A 20,175-nucleotide genomic window follows, 5' to 3' on the forward strand; every position below is an offset into this window, starting at 1 on the left:
CCACATTACCTCATATGAGTGTAACATAGTCTTTGTTTTGGGTTTTATTACACTTACTTTGGGGAAGGGGGGTGGGGACCAAAGAAAACTTTATGGGAATTAGTTTTTTCCTTTTATTATGAGTCCTTGAAGCTAGACTCACACAGGTCATCAGGCTTGGTGACAAGTGAATTTACCTTTGGGTCATCTCATTGGCCCATGGGCTCTTAATTTTCTGGGACTAAATTATGTTGGCATAATTGGATTGAGTGCAGATCTCCCCCAGTGTGTCTTTGCATGCCTCACCAAAACAAACAAACAAACAACAACAAAACCCGAGCTGCCCTACTTGCATTTTTTTCTGTATGTTACTAGAAGCATAGGTCACCTCCGTTAAGTACATCTGTTGGCACAACATTGTGTTGTGGTTGCTGATTTTGAGGTCCAAATTCAACTGAAAGAACTTATATAATGTTATGCTTGCTTTGGTAGCACATAGGATGAAACTTCAACAGTATAGAGTTGCATTGTCCCTGATCTAGTGTGATCACTAGCTTCTAGGTCATGAAAAGTTGTTTGTGGTGCAATTTGCAAAGAATATTGATTTATCTGTTATGCACCTAGTGCTAGCATTGAGGAATGAAGCTGGCAGTGTCAAAGTAACAGGTATACACCCTTAACTTTAGGGATTTTGTCTGTGTAAGAATAACAACATTCTAGAATGTGGCAGTAGTTTGGTTGATACCAATATGGCTAATTTCATATTTTATGAAGAAGTTAGAAAACAAAAACTTGGAACTTGGGTGTGGTGACACATGCTTTGTAGTCTAGTACTTCCCTCAACTGAAGCAGGATTAACATTTAGAGGCCAGCCAGGACTAAACAAGTGAACAACCATGGACGTTCCCTCCTTGTTCAGAATACTAAACATTCATATGTGCATGGGGGGGGGAATGCAATCTGTGTATAGCAGTCTTCCCCTTGATAGAAAGACTACTGGACATTACTTAGCATCAGAGACACTGCAAAAGGGGAGTGTCCAGTAACAGTAAGATTTCATTCATTCTAATAATAGAATGTTCAGTAAATTTAGTGCCAGAGAGTGTTTGATGTTCAGGGTGGGCCTCAATTTTAGAAGGTAATTGAAAAGTGAATATGTTTGTGGCAAACATGTCCAATTAATATTGGAATTAAATTAATGTTTTCTGGCTATGAGGCCCCCCCATGAAATTAAAGGGTTTTTAATTATGTAGAGGGTCTTTGATAAGAGATTATTACTCGAGGCTGGAGAGATGCTCAGCTGTTAAGAGCACTGGCTGCTCTTCCAGAGGTCCTGAGTTCAATTCCCAGCAAACATATGGTGGCTCACAATCATCTTTAATGAGATCTGGTGCCCTATTCTGGCCTGCAGACTTACATGCAGGTAGGTAGAACATTGTATATATAATAAGTAATTTAAAAAAAGAGAGAGATTACTGACTTAATCTGTTCTTCCCTAAATGGGATGCTTTGTTTTTCCTTACTCACAATCTATTACCCTCCTGTCCTACTTTGGTTTCTGTTCCTGTGATGAACACAATGACCAAAAGCATCTTGAGGAGGATTTTTACAGGTCATCAGGGGAAGCCAGGGCAGGAAATGAAGCAGAGACGTGTAGGAACACTGCTTACATTTCCATGGCTCGCTCTGTTTGCTTTCTCATAAAACCCAGGACCACCCTTCTGGGATGGTATTTAACCCCCCTTCCCCAAAGCTAGGCTTCCAACACTAATCATTAATCAAGGAAATGGCCCCACACACTTGCCTTCACGCAGTCTGACGGAGGCATTTTCTCAATTTAGGTTCCTCTTCTCAGATAACTCGTTTGTGTCAAGTTGACAAAAAACTAGCCAGCATGTCCCCTTTTCACTTCTCTAATTTTAGACTTTACCGTTACCAAGCAACTACGACAGCTTTAGGTAATTTAAGCAGGAACAGCATCTATTGCATTATTAATGCATTATTAGGCATCTCAATTTCCAGGAGCGTCAAAGAGCTAGTAATAGTGTTTAGAATTGGACAGCAGTGATGTCATTGAGTTGACGTGTACAGTATGCTCTACACAGTATACTCTGCTTTGTGTGTGCTCTTGATTGCTGGTGGCCAGTGCAGGGTGCTGCTGTTACAACTCTGCCATTATTTGTTGCCTTGGCAGTAATAGATTCTTTCTAGGATGCATTCTGTTGATTTCTTAACTTCTGGCACTCAGGATTTTTGCTGGGGTTTTATTTTGTTTTTGTTTGTTTGTTTTGTTTAAGACAGGATCTTACATAGCCCAGGTTGGCTTAAATTGGTTGTGTAGCTGAGGGTAACATTGAACTCCTAGTCCTTAGCTTCTAGCACCAAGGAGGGTGCCTTTGAGCCCAAAAGTGACTTAATATTTCAACTTCTATTGAGGGGCCAGTGGAATCCAAAAAGAGTGTGGGTGTGTTTTCATGTGTCTAGGGGTATTTATTTATGAAGTGGCCAAAGTAACTAGGGATATCTACAAGCCTCATTTTGCCATTACTGTGGCCATTACTTTGTTTTTTCTATTCTCCAGCAGTTATCTCACATTTCCATAGTCTTCTTAGTGCCTCAGCTCCAAGGAAAATAAATAGAGTCAACCTGGCACAGTCCTGGTGTCTTTAATCCCAGCACTCAGGAGGCAGAGGCAGGATGATCTGCAGAGCCAGTTCCAGACAGATAGGGCTACACAGAGAAACCCTGTTGGATGGGGGAAGATGTGAGTGAATAAAGGAAAATATGAATAATTAGGAGAATTTATTTTGCTGAAGTTCATATGTTCAGTTTTGCTAATGTATCACACAGGATTTAAGTTTGCCATGTAATAATAAACAGCTCTCCAAGTTGTCTCTGGTGATGAAGGCACATCTTTGTCTCTTACTCTACCTATGAAGTTACTACTGTCCCAGGATATAAAATATTCAAGTTAAAAAATAAAGCTAGCTTGTTGAATTTATTAGTGCTTTAGAAATTTGACATTCAGCAGTCCCAGTGAAGTGTTAGTAAGTTCGAGCCTTTTCTTTAAGTGAGGAGTAGACTTGTACTTGAAATAACAAGCACTGGGACTCATAGTAAGCAGATTTAATACACTGCAAGTGTGGGTTCCCTGAATGAACGCTGAGAGCACAAGTCACTTTTCTTCATTGGCTGAGTAACGAGGGTAGGTCTTTTGTTGTTTTATATTATGTGTTGTTTGTGCACCACAGTTAACAGGATAGTTGTTAGGTGCCATGTGGGAGGGGGGAATTGAACCTGGCTGGGTCCTTTGGAAGAGCAGCCAGTGCTCTTACTGCTGAGCCATCTCTCCAGGCCCAAGAGTCATTTTATACACCATCTATCTGCTGCCACTTTCTCGGCAGACACCTGCAGGGTTACATCTTTTACCTTCCTTTGATTTAAAAATGTTGTAGGTATGTGACCTTGTCATGTCTGCAGGGTAGGCAAGCTTGGCTGTTTATTTTCTACTCTAAATTTTTAGATTTAGTGGGAATAGATGGAAGTTAGCAGGCCTGGTTCTATTCATCTGTCACTAGGCCTAAGCTTCTGTTTTGAAACTATTTTGTTTCTTAAATTTTCATTCAGGCCTCCAAGATACCAGCATTCCTGAGACATGGAGTTCATTAAAAACAAAAAGAATACTGGTATTCAAATCACTAAGTCTCATTTTTAATTTTTTTGACTTTATGATAAAAATAAACGAAGCTGGGTGTGATGGTACACACCTTTAATCCCAGCACTGGGAAGGCAGAGGAGGGGGTGGATCTCTGAGTTTGAGGCCAGCCTGGTCTTTACATAGTGAAGTCTAGGACAGGCAGAGCTACATAGTGAGACCCTGTCTTAAAAAGAAAAAAAGCAATGAGGTGTTAACCTCATTCACTAATTTAGGAACTAGAGAAATGGAATCATTTGGATTCCTTGAATCTGACTTAGTGCTGGATAGTCCAAGGTCAATTTTACTGTGAAGATTTTTCCAAGTGTTTTATGAATGAATAGGGGATGCATCTTTAACTGTGGTTTGGAAGTCTTTTGGAAAACATAACAAGGTAGAAGTTTTATTTGCAATAAACTTAAAATACATTTAGAAATCAGCAAGAATAGGCCTAATCTTGTCTTGTTTGTACAACTGTTAAGACTCATACTCAGGAACACCCCCCCCCCCCACCCACCCAGCTCTGTGTAGCTTTGGAGGCTGTCCTGGAACTAGCTCTGTAGACCAGGCCAGTCTCATTCAGAGATCTGCCTGCCTCTGCCCAAGTGCTGGGGTTAAAGGCATGTGCAACCAACCAATGTCTGGCTTACATAGTTCTAAGTTCTCTAGAGTTACAGAATGAGACCCTGTCTCAAATAAATAAATAAGAAAAAAAAAAAAAACAAACCAGAAAGTTGATACTCCAACATTTCATAAGAAACAAGCACTAATAAACATTCATTAGTAAATTTGTAAAGTCCTAGGTTCGTGGAATATCACAAATGGGCAAAATGGTTTGCTGTTTTGAAATTGTAATAGATAATTCTAAATCAGTATGATAATATAGCAAATTTTCAAAGACTTTTCTCTTTGATTCATTTGCATGAATGGAATCACATCATTTAAGTTACTGGTAAAAAGGAGGAAAAGTGGCATTATTGCTTACATTTACTTTTGTGAACTAGTGATTATAATGGTCAGGAAACAGTCTCTTCTCAACGCCTGTCCTCTTTACTGCCCCGGCAGACCAGTTGGGCCTTTATAGTTAACGGCGTGTACCACTGAGATTAAGAAGCCAGATGGAGTAGAGCCCAAAGCCTGGATTAAGCCTGGACTCTGCTATTTCCTGGTTTGGTTCTATTTTAAGTGGTTACTCTTTGTTCCTCATTTATTAAATGAGTATGAGGATTGAGTGATTTAGTTTACGTTAGAACACTTAAACATTTGGCACAGATCATCGTATCCATTCTTGTCTGGGAGTAGTGCATTATCCCTATCCTTAGGAGCCTTCAGGGTATGTGTGTGTGCATATGCACACTAAACTATAATAGTTGATGTGTTTAGGTGTGTTTAGTTGGGGCAGAAGAATTCGGAAATTAAGAAGTTAAGCCTAATTTACAAAGACATTTTACAGGTTTTTTTTTCTTTTTCTTCTTCTTCTTCTTGTCAACACTTGGATTAATTGTAAATGCTGCTTATTCTCTTTGCTTCCTTTTCTCCCTCTCTCCTTGCCCAGCACTCAGGCTGGCCTTCCTTTTGTAATAGTCCTCATGCCTGAGCTTCCTCAAGGGCTGGGACTGCAGACCTAAGTCACCTGTCTGCCTTTAAATGTGTCTCGAGGTACCAATTGACACATGCATGTATTTACTACCTGGGGTCCTTGTCATCAGATAGTTTGAGTGATGGTAGAGTACAGGAAAGTGGAAACACAAGAGAGGTTTTCCTTCTGTTTCAGACCTGAGAAACAATCTGACCATCCATAATTAGTCTTTCAAAACTTGTTCCCCAGTCTCCATCCCCCCCCAACCTCACAGAAGTATTGATTTAGTTTATTGGGGAGGGATAAAATTAGGATGTAGATTTCTAACTCATAAATAGCATCAGGCCCCACTTATTGCTTAGTACTCTTAGTGGAGTAGAGTGCGTTCTTACCTGCTACTTAGTCGTAGGATGAACCCAGGGCCTTTTGTTGTTGTTCTAGATCCTTTGTGTTTCTATGGAGTTTTGCTTGGAGACAAGGTTTCTATCCCATGCTGGCCTTCTCACATTATAGCTGAAGATGACCCAGAGTTCCTATTACTTACTCTACCCTCTACCCTCTGGTGTATGTATGTGATTCTAGGGATTGAACTCAGGGCTTCCTTCCCACATGTTATGCAAGCACTCTGCCAACTGAGCCACTTCTTCGGCCTCCAAATAAAGCTTTTTGAGAAAGGCTTTACTACACTAGATTAAAAATCTTGGACCGGGTGGTAGTGGTGGTAGTACAGGCCTTTACTCAGAGGCAGGGGTGGGTGGGGTCTCTAACTTTGAGGCCAGCCTGGTCTACAAGGCAAGTTCCAGGACAGCCAGGGCTAAAGAGAAACTCTTGGAAAAAGAAAAATCTCAGGTTTAGTCCTTGGCACCACATCTTGGAAAGAGCCTCTCCTGTCATCTTAAAAATCCAAGGGGTAAAGGAGAAGTGGGAGTGTGTTGGGAACCATGACATTCATTTGACTTTGGGTTCCTGTGGGGCCAGCGGCTTGTCTGGGTTACAGGAGGCACAGAAGGCAGGCAGTAAGTAGCACCCAGGCAGTTGAGGGCTAGCTTAGTTTCCAGACTCTCTTAAACTCTTAAAAGCTTTTGAAATCCAGATCGGAGTGGGCCTCTTAAAGACATGCTTACACAGTGAACCTTAGCTTAGGGGGTGGCCATGTGCTGTGCTTCAATTTGGAGAGAAGAAACACAAGACAAGTTGCTGGAGTGAATGAAGTAAGGAACTTCTAAAGGGTATTGTGGTTTGCTTCACCTGTTGATGTCTTTGTCCACTAGAGGGTGGTGTTCACTGCAAGAATTAGCATTGTTTCTTGGTGATTAACCAATATTTTGTGTAGTTGCCCCTTTTTAATGAGTGAGTCATTTTCATACACAGTGTATTGACTGCAGCAAAACAGCAATTCTGATACGTTAGTGACTTCAAGTCTTCCTTTCTTACTTAGAGATTATTTTTGAAGGAAAACAGTGATAGTTTAAAGTTCTACAAAAATGTACCCACTTACTAAGTTAATGTATTCTTAATGACATGTCAGCAATAAGATTATCTTGACTTTTACTCTTTGGGTGATAGCATTTCGTGGCTAAGAAATAGTAGAAAAGTGGCTAGTGTGGATTACGTGCTTAGTGTAAGTTACAACCTGGATTTATGAAGACTCAGTGTGAAAAAAGATCTAAGCTATTGTGTTAAGTCATTTTATACTGATAGAATGTTGAGATAGTATTTTGAATATATTGGGTTGATAATGGTGTGAAAATATTAGAAGTTAATTTTTCCCATAAATTACTGTTCTAAGAACACTGTGTGTGTGTGTGTATGTGTGTGTGTGTGTGTGTGTATTGGTGACCTGAGTTCTATCCTTGGAACCCACACGGTAGAAGGAAAAAAATCAACTTTCACAGATTGTCTCTCTGACTGTCAGAGCAAATAAATGTTAAAAAATGTATGCCAGTTTTAAAACCAGCACTCCAGAGGCTGAAGCAGGTTGATTTTTGTGAATTAGAGGCTGCCTTGGTTTACATAAGAACCTGTTTCAAAATGAAACAAAATAAAAAAAATACTATTTTTAAAAATATGTTTGTGTGTTGGGGGGTGTTGCCCATGCATCATTATTATGTATTTCAACATAAAACATCTTATTATTTTTTACATACATATGTACATTCCATTTCATATGTGCATTTTAAATATTGCAACTTTTCCACTTATGTTTTGAAGTGTGAGAGAAAAATTGGCAAATTTCTTTTTCACAGTTTTACCTGTAGATGTATTATTGTTGTTTTTCAATATAAAACAATCTCACTTTGTAGGCTTGGTTGGTTTAGAACTTACAAAGATGTATCTGTCTCTGTTTCTCCAATGCTGGGATTAAAGGTGTGTGCCACCATGCTGTACAGATAATTCATTTAAGTAGTTTTTATACCTTAAAAAAAAAACTACTGAAAACAAGACCTTTCACTGTCAGTTTTCCCTCCCTCTCCTACACCCCTGCTTTGAGTCTAGTCAGGGTCTTCCCTCCCTCTCCTACACCCCTGCTTTGAGTCTAGTAGCCAAGGGTGACTTTGCACTTGTGATTTTCTTACCTCTGAGTGCTGGGGTTACAGGTCTGCACGTCCATGCCCAGTTAATATGCTAAGGACCAAAGGGTTTGTGCCAGTAGGGAAAGCACTGTAGCTCCACTCTGCAGCAGGGCCTTTACCTTTCCATAAGGGAACATCCCCACCCCCTGCCCCCATGGTGGTGCACGCCTTTAATCCCAACACTTGGGAGGCAGAGGAAGGTTAGATCTCTGAGTTCAAGGCCAGCCTGGTCTACAGAGTAAGTTCCATACACAGAAGCCCTGTCTTGAATCAACAACAAAAAAGCAAAACCAAAAGATTTTATTTATTTTTTCGAGACAGGGTTTCTCTGTGTATCTATGGAGCCTGTCCTGGAACTAGCTTTGTAGATTAGGTTGGCCTCAAACTCACAGAAATCTGCTTGCCACTGCAGCCTCCCTTCTCCCTTCCCCAGTGTGGGGTCTAAAGGCATGCGCCATCACCAAGAGCTAGTTCCATTTATTACATATGTACATCTGTGTGCATATGCACCTGGGTGCCCACAAAGCCCAAAAGAGGGAGTTGGAGCCATTAGCAGATGGTTGTGAGCCACCTGGTGAGGATGCTGGGAATCAAACTGGTCCTCTACAAGAGCAACAAGTACTCTTAACCTTGGAGACAACTCTCCAGTCCCAAGGGAAACAGGGCTTTTCTTTGGCATTTACAAATTGCAGGCATCACTGCTGTTAAACTTTGATGTAGTCATTAAACTGAAGGAGGTTTATTTGAACACACATTATCAGTCTGGTAGCTGAGACTGGTTAATGGCCAGTAGTGTAATTTTCTTGGGCAATCTAAATTCACATGTAGGTATGTGACAGTGTGAAATTTTAAGCTGCAGCTCGCTTTCCTGATAAAGCAATGGTTCTCAACCTTCCTAATATTGCAACCCTTTAATACAGTTTCTCATGTGGTGACCTCCAACCATAAAATTGTTTTTGTTGCTACTTCATAACTAATATTGCTATTGTTATGAATTGTAATATCTTTTTCAAGTTAGAGGCTTCCAGGGCTCACTACCCACAGTTTGAGAGCCACTGTGTTAAAGGGGTAGGAAAAGCCAGGAATGGTGGCACATGCCTTTGGTCCTAGTACTTTGTTAGTAGAGACAGATCAGTCTCTTGAGTTTGAGGCTGGCCCGGTCTGTATAATGAATTCCAGGTCATCTGAGTTACATGTCAGAGAGAGGATGGGGAGAAGGAGGGAGGGAGAAATTTGCATTTACTATTTTAGGAATTCTTAATTGTTGTATATGACTATGGAGTGTGTGTGTGTGTGGGGGGGCTAACCCTGCAGCATGGTGCCTGTGTAGAAGTCAGAGGGCTTCAGTGACAGAACTGTGGCTTAATGTGGCAAGCTTGACCTGCTGCACTGTCTTGCTGGTCCATCAACTAATATTTTTTGATTGAGCTTGACCAAGGATAACTGCAGCTGTGGAAAGACAGATGGACTTCAAGGGGAGAGTACCATAACTGCACAAAATACAGAGATGGAGCTTGCTCAGAAACAGTTAAACAAGTGAAGCAGTAGGAATTGCATCTTTGTTACTTAGAGACCCATACATTGGTAGTACACAACACGCCTTTAGTCCCAGTACTCCGCAGGCAGATCTCTGAGTTTGAGACCAGCCTGGTCTACAGATCTGAGTTCCAGGACAGGCTCCAAAGCAACACAGAGAAACCCTATCTCGAAAAACAACCCCCCCCCCAAAAAAAAAAGTAATGTCTTTCTGATAAAGAACTGTGTAAAATCTGAAGGTATTTTACAGTTAACTGTGTTAGACAGTAGCAAAAGAGATTATTTTATACCCAGTATTTTCTTATTTCAGTGGGTAAGGGTTTCAGAGCCTTATTCTCATAATTTATGCTGCGTTTGGGAAAAAGTGCTTCATCAGGTAATTATGGATTCATCCATAATTCCTGAAAGGAGGGATGTTTTATACTTACCCACAGTGTATGTTCCTTCTGTGCTTTGTACGTACTTGTTGTTTTTGAGATGGGGTCTTGCTGTGTAGCTTGCTGGGCCAGCCTTGAACGCAAACCTGTGCCTCACCGCCCTCTAATGTGTTCTCTGGGAACAGTGCCTAACTAAGGGTGGGTAAACGGGTGGCAAGTGAAGGGTGATTTTGGAGCTATTTTAGGATCTGATCTTGGAGGTACGTCTGGTAGTTGTTAGAGCTTTAAATAGCTGTTACTATGTATAATCAGGGAGTGGTGACTTAGATTTTTGGACCCTGTCCCCTTTTTCCAGCTTCCCTTTTTCAAGGAACGCTGGGATAAAATAAAGCAAAGTTGAGGAAAGACCAAAATGGGAGAAATATTACCATCTAGTTTCTTCACTTTTTGCTCCTATACTGATTTTTACTATTTTTTTCTCCTTAAAATAAAGGTAAGGCTCTTTTCTAGATTTTTCCTAGTTAACTGTCCTGGGGGGAAGGAGCAGTCTCTGAAGTACAATGAAGTATGCCTGGGAGGTGGAGGAACTGTAAGGAAGTGCAATTGGATTGAACAAAGGTTGGGGTGCAGGATAGCTTAAGGTGAATTGGAAAGGTAGGCAGAGAGCAGGAGTCCATTGCAAGGCTTTGACTTTTAAATATATGGGGAGGTAGACCCAGGGAGTAAGATAGTAAGGTCGAGGTCAGAAACTGGGAGAGCCATCATGTGACTTTTATTGGGGGAAAGAAATGGGGAGGGGGAGGCAGGTCTCTTGGAGACAGGTGGCAGGAGGCATGCGCATAGAGACCGAGTCAGGACCCTGAGGAGGCCAGAGTACTGCCTGAATATTAGCAAGTGCGTGCACATTTCCTGCTAGGTCCCCACTGGCAGGCCAGTCAGGCGCCTGGATGCTAACGCTCATGTCATGGTATTTCAGTCTGCCATTTGAGAGCAGGCAGGGGTTCAAGCACCCAGGTAGGAGTGTGAGAAGTAGTGCCGTCACACATAGACTTCTGGAACCTTCTCTGACTTGGCAGGGATTCTCTGTGAAACACCTTGGCCGTCCTGGAATTCACTGTGTAGAGCAGGCTGTCCCCGAACTCACACAGAAGTCCACCTGTCTCTGCCTCCCGAGTGCTGGGATTAAGGCGTACTCCACCACTGCCCAGCCAGCTTTTTGCTGTTTTTAAAAAATCAGGGTAGATATTTAGCCTACTGGTGGAGATGGGTCAGTGATGTATTAACTGATGTAAGGAAAATTTGGGGGAATGGGGAAGAGCGGAAAGTTGGGTTTGGGTTGCTGTGTTAGTCCATTTTCTTTCATTCTACTAAAGTGTTAAATCTGGGGACTTAATGAAGACAAGAGTGAGTTTTATTAGGTTGAAAATGCAAGGTCAGACAGCTTTTGTTTCTGGAAAGTGAGGACCTTTCCCACTGCTGGGAGGGAAATGGGCGTGTCCAGAAGAAGCCAAGCTTGTGGAGTGGTTTCACTTTTTACAGGAAAGCCAGCTTTACATCTCCTACAAGAAAAACACCATAAAGTTTTAATGATTTGAGAAAAGGTCACAAAAGGAAAGAATCGGTTCAAGAGAGCTGTTGGAGCAAAGTTCTTACTGGGGATTGAGGAGAGAACTGTAACCAGGAGGTGAGGGTGGCCTTGGTAAAGTGCTCTGCTAGTTGAAGGGAGCTAGTGAGAAGCCCAGCAGCATGTGGGAATGTGTGCAGATGCTGTCAGGGAAATGTAAAAGCTGTTTGCCTTCTCATGAAGTAGGAAGCAGAGTATCAGTCTACAAGCAGGGATGGAAAAGGGTATTTTGAGGTTTTGCTAGAATAGAATGTGATATGATTATTGGGGAACATTAAAGGTCCTTCACAAGAGTGTCAGTTTTAGGCTTTTCGGTGTGGGACAATGCATCCTTCCCTTACATCTCTTACACAAAGACAGGTCCTACTTTCTAGGTCTGGCTGATCTTGAACTCAAGAGATCTGCCAGCATCTGCCTAAGTACTGGGATTGAAGGGTGTGCCGCTGTCACAGTACCCGGTTTCCTAGACTTGTTCTCATCTCCAATACTTTATTATAGTTAGCAGATGTAAAAATCCCATGGGAGGAAAGTGCGAGCTTAATTTGTTATAGATACATACATAACATTGTGTTAGGCACTACAAGTCATCTAGAGATGGTTGAAATACACAGGAAGATTTCTGTATCTTAAATACAAAAACTGTTCTATTTTATGTAAGATACTTGAGCATCCAGAGATTTTGATGTCTTGAGTATTCTAGACCTAGTTAGTTCAGCCTTGAATACAAAGAATGACCAAATTTTTTATTAAGGGAGAGCTCAGTGGCTGTGGTTTTAGTAAAGTTTACAACAAGTTGCTTTACCTTTTGCAGCAATCCTAGTGCCATTTTTCTTCCCTTTTACATGAATAAAATTACCTATTTCTGTCTATCATCCGTCCATCTGTCCGTCCATTCATCTCCATATCTTTGAAAGGGTCTCTACATAGCGCTGGCTGCCTTGCAACTCACTTTGCAGACCAGGCTGATCTTAGAGTCACAGAGATGCATCTTCATCTGCCTCCCAAGTGCTGGAATTAATTAAAGGCACACACCACCATGCCCATCATAAACAGTCTTTTTAGCATTTATTTGTGAGGGGGATGTTTGTGCACATGTATGCCATGTTATGGCATGGCTTAGGAGTCAAACATTCTTTGAGTTTTACATTTGATTAGCTATCACTGGGAGATTCTTTTATGTCTAAAAAAGATGAACTTCTAATTTCAGTTTTAGTGTTTAGTGAAATAACATTTGCTTCACAAGTGTGTTTGTTTTCTTGTTGTAGGAAACCCAGCGTTTGCTGGCAGAACCAGTTCCTGGCATTAAAGCAGAACCAGATGAGAGCAACGCCCGTTATTTTCATGTGGTCATTGCTGGCCCCCAGGACTCCCCCTTTGAGGGAGGGACTTTTAAACTTGAACTATTCCTTCCAGAAGAATATCCAATGGCAGCACCTAAAGTACGTTTCATGACCAAAATTTATCATCCAAATGTAGACAAGTTGGGAAGAATATGTTTAGATATTTTGAAAGGTAAGTGTTGTTTGTCACTTACATGTGTCCTTTCTGTCTTAAGCATTCCATATTTAGATTGTAAATACTGTAATCTCATTTTATGATAACACCATTGTGTGGGAGGGAAGTTCAGCCGTTTGGGTCGGTTTTCCATGCTTTATCATTATCATACTGGGCCTGTTACCTTCGTAGATAAGTGGTCCCCAGCACTGCAGATCCGCACAGTTCTGCTATCAATCCAGGCTTTGTTAAGTGCTCCTAATCCAGATGATCCATTAGCAAATGATGTAGCCGAGCAGTGGAAGACCAATGAAGCCCAAGCCATAGAAACAGGTACTTTATTCTTTTATCTGCTTCTACTTTTCAAAACAATCTGTTACCCTTTGGTTTTTTTTTGTTTTTGTTTTTGTTTTTAAATGAGCTCAGATTAAAAGTAGTATAGAAAAGGAGATCTTGCACTGTGGGTTTAACCACATGGATCTAAATGACTATCTTCTTGTGAGCAGTGTGTGAAGGGACTAGAAAACTTGAAATTGTTTTATACTGTTTCCTTCTGGCTCATTGAAAGTGTACAGCAATTTGTAGTACATGGAATCAGCAAACTTCTTCCTGTGACAGTTACAACAAAATGAGAAACATTACTGTCTTCAGAAGTGAAAGACACAACCTTCTCCATTTGTTGAATTTTATGAAAGGTTTGAAGCTACTCCAGTCTAAATAGTGAGAACCTTAGAAAACCAAGACCTCTTTCTAATCATCTATACTGTTTGGGTAATGAAACATTCAGAAAACTGACCTGATGGAGTTTATAGGAGATACTGTGAATTTAGGAGAGTATGTATAGCTTAGCATTTCCATAGATTGTGTTCTTTGTTTATGGTGTTTGGAAAGAAATCTAATGAATTGAGTAAACTAACAGTTGCATGTTTGTTTTTATCTACAGCAAGAGCATGGACTAGGCTATATGCCATGAATAATATTTAAGTCGATCAGATCATCAAGTGTACATCACTTCTCCTGTTCTGCCAAGACTCTTCCTTTTTTTGTTTGCATTTAATGGACACAGTCTTAGAAACATTACAGAATAAAAGCCCAGGCATCTTCATCTTTGGTGATTACATGCACATTAGCAAATCTATGTCTTGTCCCGATTCACTGTTGTAAAGCATGAGCAGAGGCTAGAAGTATCATCCGGGTTGTTGTGAAATGTATAAAAGCAGCGGCTCTGCTTGGATTTGTTTCCCCATCATGGTTTAAGTACAAAGCACTGTGAATGAAGGTAGTTGTCAAGGTTAGCTGCCAGGGGTATGGGTGTTTTTATTTTTTAGGGGGAAAATAGTTTTATTTTAATTTTATGGTCTCCTTTCCCCCTTCCCCTCTTATGGGATCTAATTGCAGTGGTTAAATGCAGCTAACCAGTTTTTTTAGAATATGCTTTCTAGCCAAGTCTAACTTTAGACACTGTAGATGGACAAGCTTGATTGTCTGAACCAAAATGGGAACATTAAATAAACATCACAGCCCTCACTAATAACATTGTGACTTTGCTGTTAAGTGTAGATTCTCTGCCCTACCCCCAAAAGAAGAAGAAAAAACAAAGCTTGTGACCATTTTGTATGGCTTGTCTGGAAACTTCTGTAAATCTTATGTTTTAGTAAAATATTTTTTTGTTATTCTACTTTGCCTTTGTACAGTTTATTTTACTGTGTTTATTTCACTTTCCCGATGTGACAATCGTATTTAAAATTAAAGCGGATGGAACATTCTGTTTTGGTCCTCTCCATCTGACAAGTGATTGGCAGGCAAGAGGAGAATTTTACCAGTTTGTTTCATTGATGCAGATTTGTGTTAGGATTTACTGAGTGAGTATTTATAAACTGGCTCTGAGCATGCACGAAGCATCAGTATCTGTCCCTTTTTTTTTTTTTTTTTAACCCTCCTAGAAATTTTAAATAAATGTTACCTGATTTAATTAGGTGATCATTGGTGTCTTGCCATAATGTTTGAAAGTTGATCACACCCAACGGTCACAAAAAGGACAGGTGACTGTCATACAGGACTTTCACATGTCCACATTTGAGCCTCTGATGTAAGTTAGGACTTTTCTCTTAGTTCTTGACCGAAAACCTGATGTGTATTGTTTGTGCCATTAGGAAACCAGTTGAGGTTTGTGGAGGCAGTTTGAGTCTTGTAGAACCAATGAGCAGATCCCAAGCAAGTAAGTGTGTGTGTGTGTGTGTGCGCGCGCGCGTGCGTTTGTGTGTCTGTGTCTACGTGACCTTAGCTGTCCTGGAACTCAACTGTATAGACCAGACTTACCTCCAACTCCAGGATCTGATTGTCTCTGCTAGGATTATGAAGGTACCAGACCCTGCTACTCCTTTTATCCTTTATTTTGGTATTATTCTTTTCTTCCTATTTAAAACCATCTTTTTTCACCCTTTTCCACATTAACTTTCTGAGTGTTATTTTTTTAGTGATATCTATGTAAATGCTAACCTTACGGTCAGGAATCTGTCTCCTACAGTTGATATTGTAGCCCATCTGCATTTGCCTCACTCAATAACTTCTGGAGTTTCTTCAGAATGTGGTGTGTTTTATTGTGTTCTTATGTAAGATGAAGAATTACCTATTAAAATTACATTTTCAACATATAAGAGCTTCTGATGACTGGTAACTGGATCCTTCCACATAAATGCATACCTTGATAGTGTAAGTTTTAAAGCTCTCTTTTAGCAGTTGGTACGATTCTTGGGCAGATGACATCTTTTGGCCACAGCTAAGAAAGCTTTCTCTCATTTAAAACAAATCAAACAAAAATCCTCTGAGAACTTGAAGTAATTAGCCATGGGGTAGCATTTATTACTCCCTGAAAGCCAGTACTGCCCCTGGTTATAACTGATGCCACACAGTGACTTAGACTTTTCCCACACATAGGGTTCTAGTGTGCACTGAGGGCTAGTTTCCCCATATTACAGTATGATTTCCTGATTTCATGGCATCACTTTTTTTTTTTTTTTTTTTTTTTTTTTTTTAATTTTGGTGAGTCCCTGTTGTTCTGATGAGACTTACATTCAACCAGTTTGAAAAAGCAAAATCATTATATGTCTGGACTTTTCCTAAAAGACTTAAAGGAATCAATAGGTCAAAGTAGAGGTTGAATCCTAGCAACGACATCTGACCCATGGTGGTTTCCTTGACCAACACTGAATGGTTGGTTAAAAGCAGTGCGTGAGTTGCATGGCAGTATTTCAGAAACTCAGAATGTTCACACACAAACAGTCTAACATTAAGTGACCTACATATGTGGCAGTAGTAGATTGACCCACCATAGTTCGGGAACTGAGTAGCAGATACCACAAGGACCACACACTGTATTAACTCCCCTTTCTGTTAGGAGTTGGTTAGTCATTCCCAGCTTACCTGTTCCTGTATGGAGTCCTGTTTTCCTAAAAACCTTTGACTTTTTAGCCAGCCCAGCTGAAGGAAGAAATTCACTTGACAAAGGTATTTGGACATTTGCCTACTGCAGGTTGGGGAATGTAGATGTGAGTGAATAGCTTGGGCCTTGCTTTTGAAGGGACAGCTTAGCATGGGCCACAGCACAATAGTTGCAGCTCTGGTCCTGAAGGAAGGATGTGCTAGGAAGGCTACTTTTCTGGTCAGACAGATCGCTCCAGCCTCTAGACAGCGCATAGCGAAAGAGCTCAGTGAGAGGAGATATCCAACCTCTCCCCAGTTGAAATCCGTTCAGAAGCTCTAGTGCCGTGGTCCTCAGCCTTCCTAATGCTACGACCCTTACAATTATTTTCATTGCTGCTGCTATGAACTGCAATGTAAATGTCTGTTTACCAGTGGGAACCCCATGCTATCTGGGGGCTGAGACTCAGAGGTTGAGAACCACTGCCCTCAGGTATCAATTTGAGCTTTGTGGTCTGGATGGTTTTGTTCTGCTTGGTCATCTATTTTCCTGGGATTCACTTCCATTCACTGTGAGACTAGTTATTTTTGGTTCTCTCAGATCTTAGGCCTTCTGTATATATTACTGAAAACCTTCCACTAGACAAAGGACGTACTTGTAAGATAAGCCTCGGTGCAAACTGGTGTATCAGAGCCACGCAGATGCTGAAGGTGGAAGAACATCTGGTGTTCTGCCAGATAGAGTGAGGCCAGTCAGCCAGGAGGAGCTAAGTGGTGCCGTGGGGCATTCAGGTGGTCTAGGAGTGTTCTTTTGGCTGCTCTGACTACATCAGTCTGTATTACTGCAATAGCAAAGTTCTAGGAACACAATATAGGAAGGCTGCCCACATACAGAACTACAAAACAAGGTGAAAAGTTGGGTACCTAACTCAGTTTCCATAAGAAATATGTAATATTTCATGGGAATGTATTCTGGGGTTGGGAACATTTTGTTTAGCTATGAAGCATGCTGCCTATCCTAAGGAATTATATCAGGGTTTATATTTTAAGTAACACAAAAGCAAAACATGTTGAATGTAATAATTTCAAAGAAGTATATAATAAAAGTCTATACCAACTGGATGTGATAATTTGTCTGTTTCCTTCACTCTGCCCTCACGTCTTCCCTGTTTTCTACTGTTTCGCTGAGGCTGGGAATACTACGTTCTAAGAAATTAGCCTTTCCCACTGCTGCAGAACCCCTGTTAAGATGTACAGTGTTCTATCTGCATGTATGTCTGTCTGTAGGCCAGAAGAGGGCACCAGATTTCATAGACGGTTGTGAGCCACCATATGGTTGTCGTTAGTTGAACTGCTGAGCTGCCTTTCTTGCATGTTTAGGCAAGTAGTACTGTGACTGGTCTTTATTGCAGCCCTGACCTGTCAATCATCTGTATACAGCAAAGATGTGTGACCTCACAAGCCTAACACTGGCTGGCCTTAAGGACTCTGTCATCTGGAATTGGCTAGAATTTAGCCAGTGCCACTGGCCTAGAAGGGATTAAAAATGGAGAAGCAGGCCTTCCAGCACCAAGAGGCAGAGGAAGGCAATCTTTGCCTTTAAGGCCAGCCTGGTACAGTTTAGGTAAGCCAGAACTATTTTAGGGTATGGTAACTTTGAGTCAGAGAGCACTGTTTGTAGCTGCTATTCTGAGGCCAAAGGGTTTTGGGTCCCTGTATCCAAAGACAGTTGTGAGGCTTTGTGTAGGTACAAGGAACAGAATCCAGGCCCTGAAACCATCTCTTGAGCCTTACAAGATTACTTGTAGCTTCATTTTGCAGTGTAGGTCCATATTACTTTTTGCTAAGTAGTTTCTAGGGGAAATGAAGTCTAGGTAAGAAACAGAACAAGAAAACTGAATTTTAGGAATGTTCTTTTGGCCACTCAATTCCTAAGATTTTTAGGAAGCTTTATGCAAGCTGCTAAGTTGACTGCCGCCTCCTTGTCAAGGAAACTGCCCAGTGGTGCTAGCTGGGCAGACATGCATGCACAGATGCTTAGCAACTGAGCCTTTATGACTCCAAAAACTGAGACGCTTTCTCTGTACAACCCTGGCTATTTAGATTTGCCTGCCGCTGAGTCCTGAGATCAAGGGTTTGCACTCACTGTGTAGATCAGGCTGACCATTGCAGCCTACCTTTTCTCATGGGTTCTGGGGACAGAACTTGCTTAGCAAACACATCACTGACTGGGCTACTTTGTGAGATTTAACTGTGTGGGCATGTTTAGATTCCTGCCCGGAGGCCATTGGAGCTAGATTTACAGGCAGTTAGGATCTGTGTAGCTCTGGCTCTCCTGCAACTCTTTGTAGCCTGGTGTCAAACTGATTCCCTTTGCCTCTGCCTCCTGAGTGCTGGGATTAAAGGTGTGCCCTAATACTGCTGGGCTCAGACTTTCTCTTAGAAACAGTATATAGTCCTGGCTATACTGGAACTCTATGTAGACCCAGCTGACATTGAACTCTTATCTACCTCTGCTTCCCCACTACAGCCTCCCGGTGCTAGGATTAAAGGCATGTGCTCACACCCAGCCCAATCTGCTGTTTAGTGACGGGTCTGACACCTCTGTTCTTCGATGTGTGGTTTTTAAATGGAAAAGGAAGTGTACTAGAGCTTTGTGCGTGGGGTCCAATGGATGACAGCTAAGGTTTTACTGTGGAATGCCAGGCAGGCACTCACATGAGGGTATGGACGGCTGATGTATAATGATTCTGTACAGCAAAAGTATATCTTTGTCTAGGTATGGTTTGTGTGCGGCTGTCTGTGGCAGCCAGAATGTGTATCACCCCCCCCCCCCCAGCTTGATTTCGAGGAGATGGCAGAAAACCAAAGTCAGACCCTTTTTGAAGAGCAGCAGGTACTTTTAACCCAAACCATCTCTCTAGCCTCCTGAGGAAGGTATGCACCTGACCTTAAATTTCAGAAAGCTGATTAACTTTGAAAACACTACTCATGCTAGCTGAAAAAACAAACCCACACAGATTATGTTTCCATTTTTATTTGATGTTTCCAAATGTAAAAAAGAAAGTCAAGATTCTTACACCAGTTTGAAGGAGACCATCTCAAATGAGACCATGCAAAGCAATTATCTTCCTTTTCGCTTCATACATTGTGATTGACAAGTGGATGGCACTAAGTGCTTGGTGGAAAAAGTGACCTTTCTTTACAGAAAGGCCACACGGTGGTTTCTACCTTTCTGCAAGTCAAATTAACAGCGCTGTTTGTTTTGGAAACTTAGGCACATGGATCTGAAGAATGTAGCTGCCCCATCTTACTCAGCGACAAATAAGCACTGCACACTGCAGTGGGCTGACATGGCAAACATTACCTTTATAAGATCCAACTGCGTCTTGAGAGCACTCAATCACTTGCCCTAGGTTTTTTCCTCTATAATCTTGCTGGTCTGGGTCGGAGCCCCCAGGGGAAATTGGAAAAAAAATGAAGCTGTAAGTTCTTTGCTGTTGCATAGGTTAACATGTTGGTTTGCTACATGGCATTGGAGAAAGTCCTGACCCAGGTGACCCGGCTTCATCCAAATGTTTCCGACCAAAGAAATTATACAACATTATATATAGGCTAACTTTAGAGATGGTTGACATTAACACTGTACATATTTTACATGGCAATACACAGTCCAAGAGTTTATAAAATAAATCCATGCACTATTACCTCTCAGGATATTGTGTATGTATGACCGCCGCCCGCCCCCCCCCCCCCAAGCACTTGTGATGGTTTGTTAGCTGGAAGCAACATTCTATACAAAGCAGTCCAGTTTCTGTTGGGTTTCGTATATAGAGAAATTGCAGATCTGTGAGGGGGAAAAGTCTTGGCAACTGATAGAAAATGTCAATCTGGGCTTT

At 41.3% G+C, this 20,175-nt stretch overlaps 1 protein-coding gene across 1 annotated transcript in view; it reads left to right on the forward strand.

Annotated features, from left to right (window-relative positions):
• The window catches only part of Ube2n (ubiquitin conjugating enzyme E2 N), a 30,744-nt gene extending 16,123 nt beyond the window's left edge, over nt 1-14,621 (forward strand). Inside the window, exons 2-4 of the mRNA XM_051206280.1 lie at nt 12,628-12,874; nt 13,049-13,189; nt 13,800-14,621. Coding sequence (XP_051062237.1) covers nt 12,628-12,874; nt 13,049-13,189; nt 13,800-13,840 — 429 coding nt within the window. The 3' untranslated portion in view covers nt 13,841-14,621. The remainder of the gene's footprint in view (nt 1-12,627; nt 12,875-13,048; nt 13,190-13,799) is intronic.
• The last annotated feature ends 5,554 nt before the right edge of the window (nt 14,622-20,175 follow it).

The sequence above is a fragment of the Phodopus roborovskii genome, unplaced genomic scaffold, assembly GCF_943737965.1.
Source record: "Phodopus roborovskii unplaced genomic scaffold, PHOROB, whole genome shotgun sequence".
In the NCBI taxonomy this organism is placed as follows: Eukaryota; Metazoa; Chordata; class Mammalia; order Rodentia; family Cricetidae; genus Phodopus; species Phodopus roborovskii.